The sequence below is a fragment of the Panthera uncia genome (genome assembly GCF_023721935.1).
Source record: "Panthera uncia isolate 11264 chromosome B3 unlocalized genomic scaffold, Puncia_PCG_1.0 HiC_scaffold_1, whole genome shotgun sequence".
Taxonomy (NCBI): Eukaryota; Metazoa; Chordata; class Mammalia; order Carnivora; family Felidae; genus Panthera; species Panthera uncia.
In genome coordinates, this window is record NW_026057582.1 from 105,279,180 (window position 1) to 105,298,945 (window position 19,766).

Genomic DNA, 19,766 nt, shown 5'->3' on the forward strand with positions numbered 1-19,766 from the left:
TTTTTTTTTTTTTAAGGGACAATACTCAATGCTGGTAGAAGGTTCTGGAAAACTATGTGGGGTTATGTATCAGGAGTTTTAAAAATATTCAGACCCTTTGGTCTTATAATTCCATTTCTAAGAATCTGTCCTAAGGAAATAATCATAGTGGCAGAGAAAGATTTATGCACAGAGATGTTCCCTGAAGCATTATTTATAATAGAGGGCAAATGAAACCAATTTAAATAATAATGTGACCAGGCTATTAAAACACCAGGCACTTTATACATATATTTCTAATCTTCAGATAAGCCTGTGATTTAGGCATTAGAGCCTCTATTTTACAAAGGGCACTTGGAGGTAATGTGACTTGCTCACAGTCACATGGCTAAGTCAGGGGAAGCAGGGATTCAAACCCAGGTCTGTCTGACCATGTTCTATCCATGGTCTTATGCCGCCTCTGACAACAAAGTGTTGGTTACGTGAATTATGACAATTTGTATGAAGAGATGTTACAGAAATATCCAAATGCTTCCCAAAATCTTTACTGATACCAGGTGAAGTGAAATAAGCAAATTGTAAATAAGTCATGATCTAAAATATGGAAAAAGACAGATATACATAGACGTGTATGAAGCACGAAAAAATGACAACAAAATGGCTTTGGGGTTGAGAAATTATGATGACTCGCAGTTTTTTCTTTAAAAATGTATTGTCGAATTTTCCCAAACTGAGCATCAATTCTATTTATACACAGATGTAAATCAATAAAAAGTGTAAATAAGTGGAAAAGGAGAATCATGCAACGGATGAGGGTTTTAAGACTTCCTGGCTCCAGACAAACTCTTCCCTGAGCCCCACGCCATGAGGGGGATATGGGTAGTTACGTGGGTGCCATGGGGCAGTGGCCCCCACGTGTTGACCCTGACCCTCAGCTAGACAGATATGGGGCACATCCCCCTGTCTCAAACCTCTGAGCAAGCCCCTTCTTGGTTCCACATTTCCAGGAGCCTCTCCTGGGGTGGGAGGGACCAGCTTAGTGACAGTCTCAGGGATGGACACGGGTGGATCTAACAAACGACCCGGCAGCCTTGGCTGTGGCCATCAACTCAGCCCAGCCCCTGCGATGCCAAAGGGTCTCAGGCACGCTTGTGCCCTTCCCATCGGTGGGTTCTCTCACTGCAGACCCTGGCTCCGGTGGGACCGCCACCCCGTGAGAAGCAGACCGGGCACACGCTGCCTGGTGAACCTGACTTCTAAGTGCTCCCGCAGGGCCCGCCTGTAGTCTCAGCCACCAGCGTTTGGGTGTGTGCATTGGTGTCAATTTTACTTTTCACTCTGAGCACCGGAAAAGCTCAAAACTGCATCTGAAATCACTTCTTTCTCCCTCCTTTCATGTCCCTAAAATTCTAGGTAAAAAACCCATGATCTCTAGTTTCTTAATTTGATTGCTTATCATTAATTATAAAACCTCTCAAATACCTTTCAAGAGGGGCTGGGGGGAATGACTGCTGGCTGTGTGATTTATGACTGAGAACTGGGCACCTTCCTCACATCTGATCTCTCCCAGGCGTCCCCTGTTCCCTGCTCCCCTATGCTTCGTGGTGGCACAGCCATTCCCTCAGTCACACGGTGGACAAGTGACTGTTGGTTAGGCTCAGGCAGAGGTCACAAACATTGGTGTTTAGGCAGGCTCAGTTCACTGTTTTTTTTTTTTTTTTTCTTCCCCTTGTCTTTATGCCATTTTCTCCAGACATAGATTAATCACAAATTAATAGGAGCCGAAAGCTGAACAATACAGGAATCTTTTCCGGGTGGATTTTTCTGTCGTTTTTATTTTGGTGGCTCTGAGATTTCTATCAATGCTGCATCTATTGGCTAAATAAAATCTTTCAAAGGTAATACATGATCATGGCTGCTGGAATTTGTCTGTGACAATCCAGTTGTGGAGGGGACACGGCAGAGGCCTGACACACAGGCACTCTCTTTCTCAAGGTTATTCTTTTATGAAGGAGGATCATTTCTTTGTGCGTGCTACACAGCATTTATAAAGAGAATGAAGCGGTGGGGGGTCTGACCAGCCACTTCTTCCCTCCTCGGGCACATGGGTTCAACCTCTGTGAAGCAGCCTCTCCAGAGGGGCACCGGGCAGAGAGAGGCTGGGACCAGATGTGGAGGGTTGGGGGTCAAGAGTACTCTGTCTCCCTGGGAAGATACTCAAGGCCTTGCATGCCTTCTTGGCAGGGCTCTGCCATAAGCTCTCAGAAGCCAGGGGGAATTGGGGGCTAGGCTTCTGGGGACCCCACACTCCATGTCTCAGGGAGCTGGGGGGACACTTCACCTTCAAAGACCACAAGAGAACTTTTGCCCCCACTGGGCTGACGAAAGGTGATGGACTGGGAAACTGAGACCTAGAGAGGACAAGTGTACATAGCAGGGCATTTGATCAGACAGAGCAAATGTCCTGAGGCCAGAACCCAGGGGTCCCAGACCCCACCCAGGATAACTTAACTCCCTCGAGATGAGAAGCCACAGAGTTCTCCCTCTACTTTTCTTGGATCCCAAGAGAAGGCTCTATATTGGGACAAAAGCTCACGGAAGAGAGGAGTGACGTGTGTCCATGCAGAGGAAGAGAGGTGTTCCCTGTGGCCACGAAAATGAAGTCAAAAACAGCCTGAGAGAGTTGAGTCAGGCCAGAGGCTCTCAACCACGGGCAATGTACCCTACATTCCCCATCCAGGAAACAGTTTTGCTTGTCAGAACTTGGGGGTGGGTTGTGGCCACTGGGGTCTAGTGGGTAGAGGCCACGGATGCTGCTAAACCCCCTACGATGCACAGAACAGCCCCCACAACCAAGAATTATCCGGCCCTAAATGTCAACAGTGGCCAGGTTGAGAAACTCTGAGTTAGACTGAATGAAAATGTTGAGTATGTGCGTTCAGTTATTGGGCCAGTGTGCCAAAAGAGCGGGGTGAAATATGAACAAAAATAGTAAGGCAGACATCAGCCCAGTGGCAGAACCACCTAGAGGCATCGGCTGAGTTGAATTCAGTGATTCTTCTTACTGAGGGTCTGCCCTGTGCCAGGCACCGTGCAATGCTGGGCAAGCCAGGTCATAACCGCCCTCAAGGAGCCCGGGCCACGTGTGACACAGCGGCCTGAAAGGAGGCCGCCATGCAGACACGGAGGAGCCTGGCCCGGAGCCCCCAGTTCTAAGAAACGCTATGGACTCCCAATCCCTGAAACATGACACGTGTTAAAGACAGGAAAGCAAACAATCATCAATATTGGATGGGCTGAGATTAGCGACGGAGAAGAGGGAGTCCTTCCAGATTAATAATGCATGGAGGACTCCTTCAGAGGAAAAATAAATTATGCAGGGCACGGCTGCTCAGGCACAGGAGGAAAACAATAGCTCTTTAATCTGGGGGTTGGTTGAATCTCTGTGGCAAGGATTCTCCCTGCATTGGACCTCAGCGGCAGCAGCCCTGCTTCCTGTCCCCGAAAGGGTCCTCCCTTGGCTTCCAGCTGGGGTTGGGGCGGGTCGGGGGGGGGGGGGGGTCCTGGTGCGGTTCCACCTGTGCAAGAGGTCCAGGCCCCTGACCGGCCATATGGAATCTTTAGAGCCTCAGAGCTCTTACCCTGTCCTCCACACCCAGCAAGGACGCCACCTCCTCAAGACTTTCCAGACCAACAGAGCAGTTTCCTGTGACGCTTTCCAAGCACAGCCCTGGTCAGTTACTTGAGCACGTGTTGGGACCCAGTGGGGCCAGCCACATACATCTTACCGATTCCAAGATGCACGTTCCCCTGCATTCCCCCCTCTCAGATATTGGGCGCGCTATACAATCAATGGTACGTCATGGTTCAGGTGATAGCATTTTCCTTTCTTCGTAGTCCGTAAAACAGAGCTGTGCCTCACTACTGGTATTGTCTCGTATTGGAAGACATATGGTAGAAGGGGCTCAGTGTGTGTGGGTGCTCCAGACCTGAGTTCCTGAGGGCTGGACGGGTGCTGAGGGACTCGATTTCCTCCTTGTGGTCCAGCCCCGCACGCTCTCAGTGTTTGCTGAATGAATGACTGAGTGAATGACTCGGGTCCTCTCTACGGTGTCTTCTCAGCCCTCTGCCTTGCAGGCAGCATCATCCCAGCCGCTCAGCTCCAGGGATTGAGGACCGAGGACAGATCCCCTCTAAGCCATAATATCTGCTAAGATGCCTCTGCTTGCAGTGACCAGAGGCTCTTGGGTGATCTGTGGAGAATCAAATGCTGGAAATGAAGAGGGGGCTGGGGCCAAGTCCTGGCTGTCCCAGCAACTGGGCTGCAAAGAAGAGGCATCTCTGTCTGGCCTGCAAACAGCAGCGGTACCCATTGCCCCAAGCGTGCAGTCCTCCAGAGCTGTCTTGCAGGTCCGAGGAGAGAAGGGAGACTCCCCCATCCTTCACCACCCAGATAAGAGGCAGCCACATAGAGGGCTGTGGAGGTGTTATCTGGGGCCGACAGCCTCATTTATTACCAGAGGGTGCTGCCAGCTGGTGCATGAAGCAGGAAGTGAAGAAGACACGGAAGAGGTGGCCCAGGGCGGCTCTGGCTTCTCCGCTTCCCAGATTCAGGCTTCCCTGGAAGCAGCCGTCGGTGCCAGCTTCACTCGAGGTGGCCTCAAACCCGAAAGGGCACAGACCGCAGGGAGAGGCTGGCCCTGACCTCTGTCCCTCCTACTCCTCCACTCTAGCCAGGGCCTGCTGGGACAGCCCTCTTCAGGTCCTAGGAGAGCCACACTGATCTCTAAGGCCCCTTCCAGTATTGATCCTCTGAGCTCCAAGGCCCTGGCTTCTTCCCTGGCGGTCTTGTCCCTGAACCTCTAGGGGCAGGCGGATGGCTTAGTTAGGCGTGGAGCACACGGAGGGGAAATTTCTCAAGGACAATGGCCCCAGAGCCTGTGGCACGTGAGCTGAGCCACCCTAGCACCCCAGGACCATGTGGCCACACTCCACGCTGCTGCCCTGAGGGTCACCAGACTCCCTCCTTACTTCTGTGTGTGGGGTCTCAGGCAGGCCCATTTTCAAAGCTGGCAGCTGGGTGTGGTAGACAGAGGCAGGTGACCCGGGTCCTGGTCCTGGCTGTCTGTGGCTTTGGCTTCCCCTTTTCATCAAAGTGGTTAGCTGAGCTCTTCAATGCCCCACCCGGGTGACCAAGCAGGGGCATGTGCCCTGAGAAGCTCCCTCTCCACCGGTGTTCACCTGCCCACCCAGCCCCTGGCTCATCTGACCCCAGCTCGTACCTGATGGTGTTGTCGGCATCACAGGGGCAGGGCAAGGCACAGCCCAGGCCATACAGTCCCTCGGGGCACAGCCGCTCCTGGCAGCGGGGGCCTTTGTAGCCGGGATCACACTCGCAGGCGCCAGTGGTGGGCGAGCACTGGCCTCCATTGTGACAGTCACAGCGCTGTGAGCACTGGAAGCCGAAGGTCCCAAACGGGCATTCCTCTTGGCACCTGCGGGAAGAAGACTGGGGTCGAGGCTGTGCCCCGCCACCTGCCCTTCCAGATCCGCCCAGCACACACCCTGTGCCTCTAGGCCTGAGCCTGGGGTGTGGCACCTGATCCCAGCATCCCTCCCTCCCTTCTCATCTTCCAGGAAGCACCTGCAGGCAGGTCCCCGCTTGGTGCCTGGTCCCCTCAGTCCCCCCGGCACGGAATTTGTATGGTCATACTTCATTGATTAGAGGCTTTAAATGGGGTTTTAGTTCACTTTTTTTGATTGCAGTAAAATATATGTAACATAAAATTGAACATTTTAACCATTTTTAGGGCTCAGTGGCATGAAGTATATTCACATTTTGTGCAACTGTTTCCACCATCCAGCTCCAGAACCTTTTCACCTTCCCCAAGCTGGAATGTCTGTACCCATTAAACAATAAACCTTATGTATTTTTTTAATTAAAAAAAAATTTTTTTAACATTTATTTATTGTTGAGACACAGAGACAGAGCATGTGCAGGGGAGGGGCAGAGAGAGAGAGAGAGAGAGAGACAGAACCCAAAGCGGGCTCCAGGCTCCGGGCTGTCAGCACAGAGCCCGACGCAGGGCTCGAACCTACAAACCAGGAGATCATGACCTGAGTTGAAGTTGGATGCTTAATCGACTGAGCCACCCAGGCGTCCCATAAACCTTATGTTTTTAAGCTATGTTTTAGCATCTCTGCCATCAGTTCAGTCTTACAACTGATGGCGTGTCACAGGGTAATTATCTGTGTTTTCATTCTTAGCCGTCGACAAAATGATGCATCTTACCATTGGTGGCATCTTGGGTTTGATGAAACGTGGTCATTTCATTTCTAATCACTGTTTCCGATTTTATCTTTTGGGCAGATGTACAGTCTCCCTTGGTCAGACTAGAAACGTGTGTCCTCCACCAGCGTGGAATTTTCCTGAGTACAAGAGGCATCCTCCTTCACCAGATGGGAGAATCCCCCACACCAGGGACTAATTCTTCCTCCTCGGACTGGGGATGCTGGTGAGCCAAGGAGGAGAAGTGAGCCCCTTTCATGTCTTGACTTTTGTGTCCAATAGTTTGGCCTGCTCCTTGGAGCTTCCAGTAATAACCTTCATTATTTAAATCATTGCCTTGCAGCCCCTGGGTGTGGATCCTCTGTGGAAGAGTGAGACCCCTGCTGCAGAGTGCCCAACACCCCCCACCCCAGGCCAGGGCTATTCCCCAGGGAGGCAAAGTCACTGTCACTGCGATCCTGACAAGGTCAGGGGTACACCTGGGGACATAGAGGGTAAAAGAGGTGGGTGGTTCCTGCATCCCAGAGACAAAGGAAATGGCCTCTGGGATTTGGGATGACCCACGAGGCAGTCTGCTTCTGTGATGCTGGAAGGTCGATTCTGGCATCTGCTTTCTCATCATAGAATGGGATGATAATAAAAGCTCCCCAGGTTGTTTGAGGATGAAATGAGGTAATGTGTGTAAACCCTCAGAAAGGTGCCCCACGCACGGTAAGGGCTCAGTAAGAAATGTGAGTTATTAATTCTCCCGTTAATATTGTTTTCTAAAGTTCTCAGAGCCCATCCGACCTTCTGCCTCATGTTCTGATATGAAAAGGCTTCGAGGGAAAAATTCCAAAACGTTAACCATGGAGTAGACTTGAGGAATTCTAAAATGTTCTAATGGTCATCTAGACAACCATTTTCCAGTTTTCCTATGCCTTCCACAATAATGGTGGGGAGGGGGGGTATAAAAAATACAGCCCTAAGTTCTTTATTAGATCTTGGAGAGTTGTGAGTTGTAACCAGTGTTCTCCACAACAGGGCAGGGAAAGACCATGTCTGGGCGACCTTGGGTACTGATCACGATGGGGAGGGGCCCCGGTGATGCTGTAGGACTGGGTGGCAAGTGCCTCATGCCCAGAGTGGCCGGTGTGTCAGATGTCAGTCTTGGCATAGGGGGTCTCTGTCTCTCTTTTGTCTCCTTGAGCCCGTGATGACAGGAGAAGGAAGAAGGTGACGGAGGTCTAACTTTGCGGGCTTTCCTGAGGAAGATGCCACCCATTCTCCCCTCACAGAGTTACTGTGACAAAAGGAGGAATGGAGCAGAATGGACGGGCAGTGGGGATGATGATGGGTACAGCCTGGACAGTGGTCAGAGGGGACTTCCAGCTGTGCACACCCCAAAGTCCGGCCACAGGCCCCTAAAGCAGCAGGAAACTCACTATCCAAAGTGCCAGCCCCTGTTCAGCCTCAGAATGGATTTTTCCAGATGTCACTCAATTTGGTTCTCCTCAGATGTCTCAGATGTCAGGGCCAGAGACCCAAGCGAGGAGACCCTCCTGACTCCTCCTCCCTTCCACTGGAACATTCCTGCTCCCTGCCATCCAGCAGGAGTGGGCAGAGCCCTGGCCAGTGAGCTCCTTGTGAAGGGCACCACCCCTACCCTGCCATATTTATGAAGTGACTTATTCCACAGCCCCAGAAAAAGAATCTGGAAATGAAATATTGACAACCTAATCCATTTACATAATCAGCCTCTTTTTTTTTCTTACTCACAATTTAAACAACTTATTTATTTAGAGATCAAGCAACGACTGCTAATGAATTTTACACAAAGCACGCTAATAACGGGGCCTGTGGAACAGAAGGGTAATCACAGCAGGAATTAGTTTTCTACTTAAACATCCTTCCTTTGCAACATATCAATCTAATGTGTCTGATATTGCCATTAACAACCAGATCCATTGCTCAATTAAATTACAAAATGAGCTGCAAAGCCCTCGTTACGTTTCATGTTTAATTTGCACTGGATTCTGCCTATCCGGGGAGGCCTGCATTATTACACCCACTCAACTTTAATATGCTTGCAATGATTTGGGGAGGGTTAATGCAGCTGTCACCTACAAAATTAATGGAAGCAATTTTACAAAATATTAAACACTAGGTGGCCCGTTTAGGTGGGAAACCCAAATGCTACTGGCCCTCCCACTGAACTCTCTATAGTTGATTGGTGAAGCTTGCTCAGGAGACCCCAAGGATTTGGGATTTCTCTCTGCCACAGGATTGAGGGCTGCCCCAACAAGAAGAGGGATTAGAATTACTTTTCTGTTGGGCACATCCTGGAAAATCGGGAGAGTCAGTGATGTAAGGTCTACTGGTGTTGCGTCCAGCCAGCTGGAAGTCTGGGCCTGCTTGTCTCCAACAACAAGTGAGCTGTGTTACCTCTCATGTGCAGGTGGACTGCAACAAAGGGTCCTGTTCTGGTTCTGGGGTCTTCTAGCTCCTGACCCTCGTAGCTCATCCTGAGCATTTCCTTATTGGGGGAGAGGGTGAGGATGTGAAGTTGGGCTCGGTGCTTCAGTCTGTCCCCTCTGCACCTTCCCCCAGAGACCCCCATCTTTGACAGAAGTCAGAGAGGATTTCCAGATACTGCACCCCATGTGCTAAGGCTGGGAAGATCAAAGGGATGGATACTGGCTCACAAAGAGATTAGATCTGGCTCAAAAGACTTTGGGCTAGAAGCACATAAATGTAAAGCAAAAAATGGAAAATCGCTTTTCTGGACATCGCCAAGAATTTGAGGCTGACTCCAGTCACAGTTGGAGGGGCCCAATTATATTGTCACAACCAGAAAGATCAATTAGTTGACTCAGCCTCGATCCCTGCTTGCTGATGTTATCTGGGCAGGAGAAGCAGAGGGATGGTGAACAAACGTTCCTCTTGCCTCACCTTGTCTGGGCAGAGTAACAAAACCCAAGGTCAGAGATAAGACGCAGATCCCACAGAAGCAGGAAAAGCGTGTGAGAGCCTCCTTTCTACCACCCCTCTCTCTGCTCGAAGAGACACATGTAGTTGAGACTTGGCCCGGGTCCTGTGGGCAAACGTCCTCTTCCAGCTCTGAATTCACTCACCATCCAACACACTGACTGTGGCTTCTCTCACTTCCATAGCACCAAGCCCATCATCATGGCATCCTTCTTCCTACCATGGCAAATGTGCTTATACAGTAATTCCTCAGTTATGTGTTTTGTGAGCTATCTGCTCTGCAGGGCTGGAGTGATTCCTGGACCCTGTGCCCTTGTTCAGTCGGCTCTCAGGCCTCTAGCCTTCAGAGAATGCAAACTTATGCCCGTACCCTTTTGGCAGAACTCAAATTAGGCACAGAAATTTAGTTCTAGAAGAAATTATGCAAAATGTACTAACTAGTTTGCACCCCCAGCTTCCTTGGATTACTGGTGCCATTGTCTCCCTGCAGTAAGGCAGAAAGCAGAGAGTGGCTAGTAGGTGCTCACTTCCTTCTCTGGGTGAGTCAGTGCAAGTTCAGGGCTTGGGTCACCGGGCTGGGGGCGGGGCGGTGTGTGTAGCGGGCCAAGGGCCAGGAAGGATGAGTTGATGAGTCTTCCCGGCAGGAGGACTCAGAATGCTTTCTGAGAAAGGAGCAGGAAGGCTCACAGAGGGATGCTGTGGGCTGGTGAACCCCAGCCGCTCTCTGCAAGGCTGCTGGGAAAATGAGCAATATGAACAGCAAGGACAATAGCTAACCCCCCTCTTACCTGTCCCCCATGTAGCCAGCTGTGCAGTGGCACCGTCCAGTCACATGATCACACTGCCCTCCATGGTGGCAAGGACAGTCCTGGCTGCAGTTCTGGCCGAATGTCCCTGGTGGGCAGGGCTGGGCACACACTGCTCCCTGAAACAGAGGAGGGAAGACACACATAGGTAGTGCAATCCTGAGGCCACTCTCTCCTAGAAGTGGCACAGCGGCCGTAGTCCAGGGACCACCCCATTTCCTCAGTGGGACTTTCTTCCCAGTCATAAAGCATAAGAAGCTGGACACGGTGGCTTCCAAAGCCCCAATTTAGAGACAGGGAGACTGAGGCCAATTTGCTCATCCAATTATTCAGCACACATTTATTAAGTGCCTGTTGTATACCAGGCTCTGTGTTAGATATTATGGATACAAAAGTATGAGGGAGACTCGATTTGTGACCTCCCAATCTACTGGGGAGAGAGGCAACAAAGCAGATAACTAAAGTACAATGTGCTAAGCACTGTGACACTGGCAGACAATAAAGTGCTGAGGAAAAACAGACACTCTAATTAAACATAGTGGTCTGGAAACACACACTTTATTTCTATTTCTTTCCCCAACCCTGCTAACATGAAAGCAAAGGGGCAAAGGTATGAGCCTGCAAAGACAAAAGCAATGGAAGTGGAGACCATGCAGGACACAAACGTCTTCCAAGATATGCTTCCAAGATATGGTAACCTCAGTAAAGCTCAGGAATCAAAGACACCAAGAACATCTGAAGGTCCAAGGGCAGGTGTGCAGGAACAGGAGGGCTATTGAAAAGTTTATAATAGATAGAATTAGACCCCAGACCTCTGCCCCCACTTCAAACAGCCAGGTGACTTCCCCAGTCTGGCAGAAGCCTGGAAGTTGACTTTTGAAGAGTCTGACCCACGTAGGCTTGGACAGAGGGACACCAAGCACAACTGAGGGAGGTGCCACGAGAAACAGGGATCCTGTGCACTCTGCCTGCTCAGCAACTAGACTGCTGATTACCATTCCTGCTAGGGATGCAGGTAAGCTCAAAAGCAAAAACCTGCAGATATTGATATTTGAGGGTCCCATCAGTCAACAAGCCTGGCAACTCCCCCTACCTTTAAGCTTCCTAACAGCTTTTCTGAGGCTTACCAGAAAACCTGAACAGGTAGTGGAGGATCACCAGATATTTCAAATGAAATAACAGATGAAGACCTAAGCAGAAAATACACAAAAGGAACACAGAGGAAATAGGAAGTATGCAGGGAGCAAAGACAACTTTTAAAAAGAGAATTACAAACCTCCGTTATAATTAAAATGAGTATCCGTAGGTAGTTATTTGAAATTATTTTTATCTATGAAAGAGCAGAGTGGTATAAAAGGAAATATCCCAGAGAAAAGTAAAGATTTCTTGAAATTTAAAAATAAGATGGCAGAAATTTAAAAATTTTTAGTAGAAGAGCTGGAAAATGCATAAATTTCCCACAAAGTAGGACAAGAGAGAGGGAGAAGTGCGGGGGTGGGGGAGGCACTGAAGGAGGAAACTGTAGGCAAAATATAATAAAATTAGAGGATCAGTCCAGGAGGTCTGACATCTAATTAACAGAGGATTTCAGACAGTGGAACAGAGAAAATGGAGGTGCCTAAATTAAATGGGAAATATAATACAAGAAAAATTTCCCAGAATGGAATAATGGAAAGCACTGATCTCTGAATTGAAAAGGTCTAGAGAGTTTCCAGCATGAAAAATGAAAAAGACCCACATTAAGGCTTATAATTATAAATTTTTATACTTCCATGGATAAAGAAATTATCCTCAAAGTTTTTAGAAAGTCACATACAAAAGAACAGGAATCAAAATGTATTGGATTTCTTAACTAGAAGCTAGATGATAATGGAGCAATGCCTCAGAAATTCAGAGGAAAATAATTTCCAACCTAGAATTCTATACCCAGCTAAACTAACACTCAGGTGGGGCGTAGCCTCAAAAAACTAACTTCCTAAGCTTCTCTTCTAGAAAGCTACTGAAGGACTTTTTTTTCATTAAAAAGAATTATATGATAAAAAGAAAGAAATGGGGACTTCAACAGAAGAGAGAGGTGGAGGGAATCACAGGGTGGCAGTGAAAGGAAGTCCGAGAATGACACCAGGGCAGCAGGAACTGAAGTACACAAAGCTCTGGGGGGTGTGGCCGCCAAGAAAATAACTGGAACAAAACCCAAATTGAGAGATTTCTAATGGGTCTGAACTTACTGAGAGGCCTTTTTGAGTTCTGCCAGAGAGTTTTAGGGATAAATTAGTAACAATACATAGGTGAGCATATTAACATAAACACTGATTTTGAATTCATTATGTCATCAAATTATGAAGTCATCAATGTCATCAAAATGATTCAACCAAAAATTATAATAAAGTTGCACTGAGAGGGTTGGGGAAGGGTTGCATGTGATGTGTGTGTGTGTGTGTGTGTGTGTGTGTGTGTGTGTGTGTGTGTAAGACAGATCTGAATCTTATCCTATGGTAGGAAGTCAACAGAAATGGCAATGAAATGGCAGTGAAGCATGTGATGCAGAAATGAGGAGGGAAATGCCAGAAGAAACACCTACAAGAGGTGAATGCACTTGCCTTTCAGGAGTAGGATTTGTGAGTGAGTCAGGGGACTACTTTCCCCTCCCTTCAGTACTAGCCTTGTGAGATTAGATAACTTAAAAAAATTTTTTTAAGTGTTTATTTCTGAGAGAGCAAGAGCGAGAGAGAGAATGAGCAGGGGAGGAGCAGAGAGAGAGAGGAAGACACAGAATCTGAAGCAGGCTCCAGGCTCTGAGCTGTCAGCACAGAGCCTGATGTGGGGCTTGAATTTGTGAACTGTGAGATCATGACCTGAGTGGAAGTTGGACGCCCAACCGACTGAGCCACCCAGGGGCCCCCAGATTAGATAACTTTAAACAATTATATCTGTGAATCTTAGGTCTTTATAAAAGAGAAATCTGAACAAGCTTCCCTTTCAGCCTCTCCCTTTCATTTCTCTTATGGAGACCAAGGATTCTCCCACAATTAATTCATCAATAAGTTCAATACACAGTTATTAAGCACCAATAACTGCGGGCCCAGAGGAAGCTGGTTTACTCAGGAAAATGCTGCCAGACCCAAGTCACTTTTCAATATCATCCAATTTATTGTAATGAATTAGGTGGGAGGCTTTTTAGCTCAGATTTCTCTTCCCCACCTGTCAGAAGGTGAGGGACTGGTGTGGGGGGAGTGGAAGGGGGAATGGAGAAGGCAGAGGCAGCAGCTGAGGGGACAGTGAGATGAGTGTGTATGTGAGGAGAGGGGCAGGGAAAAGCCACAGAGGAAGGGGCCCTTCTCCTCCTAGGGGTGATAGGGGTTCCCCATAGAGGCTTGCCTTTCTCACTATACCCCAGAAGCTTCTAAGACATGACCAGGACTCCACAAGGAGGCCCACAGAGAAGCTTCGTGTACAGAGTGCTACCTTCTGAAATTGCCTGGGAAAATCAAGCTCTGGATTGTACTCTTTAGATCTGTGAGTGTAGTGGAAGCCGCTGGGGGCCAACAAGAAAGTGAGGGCTTGGAGGATGATAAAGGCAGGACCCTTCGGCCCAGCACCCTCTTCCCAGCCCTAGCCGTCCCTGGGAGGGGCCTCAGGACTGAGCTGCAGCGTCCTTACACTGTGACTCTGCATGCACGAGGGGTATTAATAATTCATACAAATCTGCAAGTTAAATGCTGTGTAAAAAATAGAAACGCAATTGTCTACCAAAAAATTAAAAATATAAAGTCCCCAAATCCATAGGTGTCTATTGACAGTTTCCTGTCGTCTCGAAGAACAAACTTCTCACTGTGTTGGGAAGAAAAAAATTCCTCCAAGACTTCCTCCCTTCCCCTTCTTTGACCACTGGCTTCCATCAGTGTCTCTAGAGAGGCCTGTGGCCCATTCTCCTCCTCCCTCACCCTGACCCAACCTCAATGCCTGCTGCTAGGCCTCTGAAAACCCAGCCTGTGGGTGGTGGAATTCTGGAAGCAGGTGGGAGATAAGAGGGTCTTTCCAGAGACTGGTTCAGGGCGGGAGAAATGGGCAGGTGAGAAATGAGAGAGGCGGCAGCAGCAGCCCCTTTGTCCTCAGAAGAGACAGTCAGACAGACACCAAGGGCTGGGGTTCAGGAGTCCAAGAGTCAGGAGACCCAGATTCTAACCCACCTTCCTCTTAACCAGCAGTGTAGCCATGGGCAGGTCACTCAACCTCTCTGGGCCTCAGCTTCCTCATCTGAGAAAGGAGGGGATTGATGGACCAGTGGTGTTCAGACCTCTAAAAGCTGGGAGGCCCTGTTTTTATATGAAATCTTACCAAGAACCTCAATATAGAAAGTAGATTAAAATGGAGAAGTGAGGGTGTGTGGGACCCAGAGCCCTAATTATTAGGCTCCCCACCCACCCTCACTCCCAAGAAACCCGAGGGTTCTGTGAAACTCAGAAGGAAATCCTACAGTCTTGATCAATTATTTCCAAATATGGATCTGCGGACAGGGTTGGCTGCTTCAGAATCATCTGGGGATCTTATTAAAGATAGAGACCCAGGCCCCAGAAAGTCTCTGGTGGGGCCTGGAAATCTGTTCTTAAGACCCACCCTCAGCCCCAGAAACTCTGGCGTGCAGCCACGTTTGGACACTGCTGGACCAAATCATCCCCTGGGTCCTTTCCTGCTCTAAAAAATCCCGGCAAATCTGTGCCCGTGTCAATGGGCCCTGCAAGCATCCCTCCAGCCTGCTCCCCATGACCTCTGCCTTCACAGCTTCCCGAAATACCCTGCTCCTACTCAGCACCCCTGTCCTCTCTGGCTTTGCAAAGAAGTTTCAGGCCCTGGGGGATGCAGCCCCCTGTGTCGCTGAGCTTCCCCCAAAATGGGGTGTGTTACTGGAGAGTCAGAGGCGGGGGCACAGCCTGGGAGAGTCCGATTTAGTGACTCGGTGCTCCTGAGAAGCTTGGGTCATTGGTGGGGGGAGCCCTGACAGAGTGTGTTAGCTAAAAAAAAAAAAAAAGAGGCTTGTGGATTGTCTGCAGGATCCAGGGATATAAAACAAGCAATGATAAAGGACAGAGTCTGCAAGGCACTTTGAACGTGCACTGCCTCATCTGAGCCTTCTGCCCACCAGGGCGGTTATGAAGGGCAGGGCTTACTATTGTTGTATGGGTTCTGCTTACAGATGGGGAAACAGAGACCAGAGTAACTGAGCACTTTTTTCAGGGTCAACACTGGTTGCAGGACCTGAACTGAGGCCTGTGAGGTTGTAATTCCCACCCTTTCCTTTCCATAATAGCGGTTCCCAGACACAAGAGCTGGGTTGGTTGAGGCTGCACCAGAATCACCGGGAGCGCATATTGAAATGCAGATTCTGGGCCCACAGAACAGCGGGGTACAGGCTGGGAATCTGAAGTTCTAGAACTTCAGGTGATCTCTACTCTTCCGTCTCCCCTCCTCCTCCCACCTGTTCCCCTGCCCTCACACCACACCCTTTCTGCCACATTGGGCCCAGAGCCCACGGCAGCTCAGGTGAGTACCTATCTATGTCCAAGGAAAGAGCTTATCTAGATTTCAACTCCTTTGAGCATGAGAGACCACAGGCTCAGAGAGGTTAAGGAACCTGCCATCAGTTCACACAGCCCTTAGATGTAGACTGTCATTCAAAGTTGTGTCCAAGGGATCTCCGGTGGTTATCTAGTGATGCCTGTGACCACAGATAGGAGGGAGGGTTTTCAGGGTGGGAAAAGAATTCAGCCCCTCAACGTGTGTGGGTGAGGGACGCTCACACCTCTTACAGAGGCCCACCCAGGTCCTGTGGGCCCACCTACCGTCCAGCCTGGGGGGCAGGCACACTCTCCAGTGATGTGGTGGCAGGTGCCCCCATTCTGGCAGGGGCAGCGCAGCTCACAGTAAGCACCGTGGCTTCCAGGCGGACACAGCTCCTCACAGCTGCATGAGGAAGCAGAGGTGTCAGACATGGCAGCATTCAGTCAGTGGCAGTGTCCCAGTACTCCAGGGCTCCCTAGGAATTCGAGAGTCCACTGCCAATGTGAACTGTATTAGCTGAGATGCAGTCCTGCTTTCTGCCAGAAGGGGGAAACAGGGCTCAGACATAATGAACTGGAATGCTGTGTGACTGGGCCCATGCCTATGGGGTAACTTAAGTGCTTAATGTCAAGAAGAGTGTTTTTTGGGGAAGGCTTCCGTGAGAGGAAGACATTTTATGTGGGTCCTGAAGGTGAAGTTAGTTTCACTGGGAGAAGGGAAGGAAGGGCATGCCAGGCAGAAGGAACAGCATGAGTAAAGGCACTGAGATGTGGTTATTGATCTGGCTTTTAAGAATCTACCTAGATTCAGGGAGACTAAGTATCTGGGGCATGCCCCACTTTTAGCCTCTGGAAAGTTCTCAGCTATCATGACGGGTTCATGTGCACTGCTGAGGTATGAGGGAGGCTTTGCACAGGATCTTGGCCTTGGGCCTCAGGGAAATGGCCCTGGCCTCTAGCTGGAGCTGGCCCTGGAGTTGGCCAGACCTTGGGGCAGGAAACACCCTCAATCAAGGATGTGTCGCTGACCAGTGTCCTTGGATACCCTCTCAGGATCTAGGGCTGTTGGGAGGCCACTGAGTCTTCAACAGGGTGGGGAGTGGGGAGCGGGGAGGAGAACTTCAATCTTGCTCTGAGGGGGGTCTCAATTAAGCAGTCTTGGAGGTTCCCTCTCAGTACAGACTCTCTAGAGAACTGGAGTGAGGGGCTGTTTGGGATGTGAGGGGAGAAGACAGGGGATATGAACAGGCACAATAAATTCTCTGAATCTATTCATGGTACTTACTGCCCAGGGCCCTCACCCATCTCTTTCTCAAATGGCCTGGAAGGGTCGGGACCCAGGTGAGCAGCGGGCGTTTGGGTTATGATCAGAGGAGAATGAATGCCAAACTGAGGTCTGGGGCCCGGACAGGAAGGGCCTCCCGGGAGGAGTTTCATGAACTCCTGATGTACTTGATCTCACCTTGCACCTGTTACCCTGGGGCCTGGATGGAGGGACCGGGGACCTGCGTGGGTGAGGCCTGGGCATTTAACCTCTGTAGGGCTTGGGGTCACAGCGCGGGAGATCTGCCAGCCAGGACTACCTTGAACTTCTGTCTGTACCCCCTACCCTGCTCCTCGGTTAGGGGCCAGTGGCAGACTGCGCAGCTGCGGGGAGGGAGCCAGCCCCGCCCCGCCCCGCCCCTAGGGCCCTGGGGAAGGTACTCACTAGACTCCGGTGTAGCCCGGAGCGCAGAGGCACTGGCCGGTGCGGGGGTCGCAGCTGGCTCCGTGGCGGCACTGGCACTGCAGCTGGCAGCCCTTGCCGTGGGTGCCCGGCGCACAGAGCTCCTCGCAGCGCCAGCCGCGGAAGCCGGCGGCACACACGCAGGCGCCCGTGATGGGGTTGCACAGGGCTCCGTTCTGGCATTGGCACCGATTGCTGCAATGGGGGCCCCAGTGGTCGCTGTCACAGCCTGCAAGAGAGGAGCCGGTCAGGGCTGAGGGAATTCCTTGAGGGACTGTCCTTGGGACGGGGGGCCGGAACTGATACCCCAAAGGCCACTCTCTGCGTTGCTCTTCCCTGGATAAGGAGACAGCAAGGGCCATTAGGGGGGAAGCTTTGGCACCTCGTAACCTCCATGGGCTCTTCGCCAAGCCACTCCACTAATCATACATCCTAAGATTATTATTTCTTCAAGGTATCTCCCAGTCTGGGCCATCCCATTCCAACCAGTGCTTCCCTGAAGCCCCTCCCCGGTATTGAAATTCTGGAACCATAAGCTATTCACCTCCCTCTGCCTTTGCTAAATTCTTCTTGGCTGGTTGTCTCTGTTCCTCTCAGCCAGGCTTTCTCTTCTGGTTTGCTACCGCTCTTCTCTTGTGACACTACTCACTCCCCCTTCTCAGTCCCTCCCCAGCCCAGCCCCCATCTCTCTCTCTTTCCCTCTCTTCCTGAAACTCATTAGTTTTCTCACCTCTTGTACCTCACTCTCCAGTGAGAATGCCTTCTAGCTCCCTGCACCCTCTCCCCCCCCACCCCCTCCCATCTCCCTGTCACACTTCCCATCTGTCTCTCCGAGGCTTCTCCTTTTAAGCAATGTCTACCCACCCTGCACCCCCACCCCCCGCCCCTGGGTTGCTTTATCTTCAGTTCAATTTCTTTACTTTCCAAGTAGCCAACTTCAGAAGGAGCAGGAAAAAGAAATGTTTCCCTGGGAGGAGCCAGACAGCCTTCAAGATCTTTATATGTAATTAAATGTTTCAAAGAGTGATAATATCTGAGCCAGCTTTGCAGAAACTTTCACAGCTGTGGAAAGGACCTGAATGGCAGAGTCCCAGGTAGGTCACCCAGCCTGCTGCCACCTCCCCCTCTGACCTTCCCCTGGTGCATATAGGACACCCAATACCAAGATGTCCTCAAACCACAGGCTCATTCACTTGAATCCTGGAGTGTGGTGGATGTGGGGTTCAAGCATGGCCATAGACAGGCACAGATAATGTTCTACGAGAAGTTCAATGGAGAAAAAGACTACTCCCAGCTAAGGAGATCAGGCAAGACTTCCTAAAGTCTCATTTGTCTGCCTATCAGAGTGACCAAGTGTCCTGGTTTCAGCACTAAAATCCCACCTTCTGAGAAATCCTTCAGTCCTGGCCAAACTGGAATGGCTGGACACCGTACCTTCTGAAGACAAGGTGCCGATCAGATGATCTTTGTGCTCCAGTGATTCTAGGGTTTAGACACTCAGAGAAGGAAGGCGGCAGGTGAGTGTGACTGGAGAAAGTGTCACTGGGGCAGGCTCAGTATGAACAAAGAGGCAGTGGCGCTCGAGTGTTGGGCATGCACAAGAGCAGAAGGTTCTAGCGAGGCCAGTGAGTACATGGGATCTTTGGGGACGAAGGCATTGATGGAGGAATCACTCCATCAGCCCCACAAACTCCACTGGATGTACCTCCCACTTGCTGACCAAGGTCAAATGGTCAATGTCATGGAGCCTGTCCATCATCCTTTAACAGATAGAACTAGCCTGGGCCCAAATCCCTGTCTTGCTTTATTCCTTCTTCATCTCTGCCCCAAATATTCACATATACAAACTGAGCTGCCAGCTTATGAGTAAGCCCCACCCTGCATTTTCTACCTGGTACTATGGTGAGGCAAAATCAAGTCCAACAGCCAAAATGATCTTGACAAAGAACAAAGCTGGAGGCATCATGCTTCCGGATTCCAAACTATATTACAAAGCTATAGTAATCAAAACAGTATGATACGGGCATAAAAACAATGGATCAATGGAACAGAACAAAGAGGCCAGAAATAAACCAAGGAATATATGGTCAGTTAATTTATGACCAAGGAGCCAAGAATATACAATGGGAAAAGGACAGTCTCTTACATCATACACAAACATTAACTCAAAATGGATTAAAGATTGAAATGTAAGACCTGAAACTATGAAACTCCTAGAAGAAAACATAGGTGGTAATCTCCTTGACGCAGGTGATAATTTTCTGGATTTGACATGAAAAGCAAAGGCAACAAAACCAAATATAAACAAGTGGGACTACGTTAAACTAAAAAGCTTCTGCATAAGAAAGGAAACCATCAGCAAAATGAAAGGCAACTTACTGAATGGGAGAAAACATGTGCAAATCATGTAACTGACAAGGGGTTAACATTCAAAGTCTATA

General features: G+C 49.8%; 1 protein-coding gene across 1 annotated transcript in view; it reads right to left on the reverse strand.

Moving 5' to 3' along the window:
• Nucleotides 1–19,766, reverse strand: part of LOC125910396 (multiple epidermal growth factor-like domains protein 11) — a 204,460-nt gene that overhangs the window by 32,645 nt on the left and 152,049 nt on the right. Inside the window, exons 5-9 of the mRNA XM_049614142.1 lie at nucleotides 17,308–17,554; nucleotides 15,882–16,002; nucleotides 10,024–10,160; nucleotides 5,225–5,474; nucleotides 4,497–4,638 (exon numbers count right to left, since the gene is read on the reverse strand). Coding sequence (XP_049470099.1) covers nucleotides 4,497–4,638; nucleotides 5,225–5,474; nucleotides 10,024–10,160; nucleotides 15,882–16,002; nucleotides 17,308–17,554 — 897 coding nt within the window. The remainder of the gene's footprint in view (nucleotides 1–4,496; nucleotides 4,639–5,224; nucleotides 5,475–10,023; nucleotides 10,161–15,881; nucleotides 16,003–17,307; nucleotides 17,555–19,766) is intronic.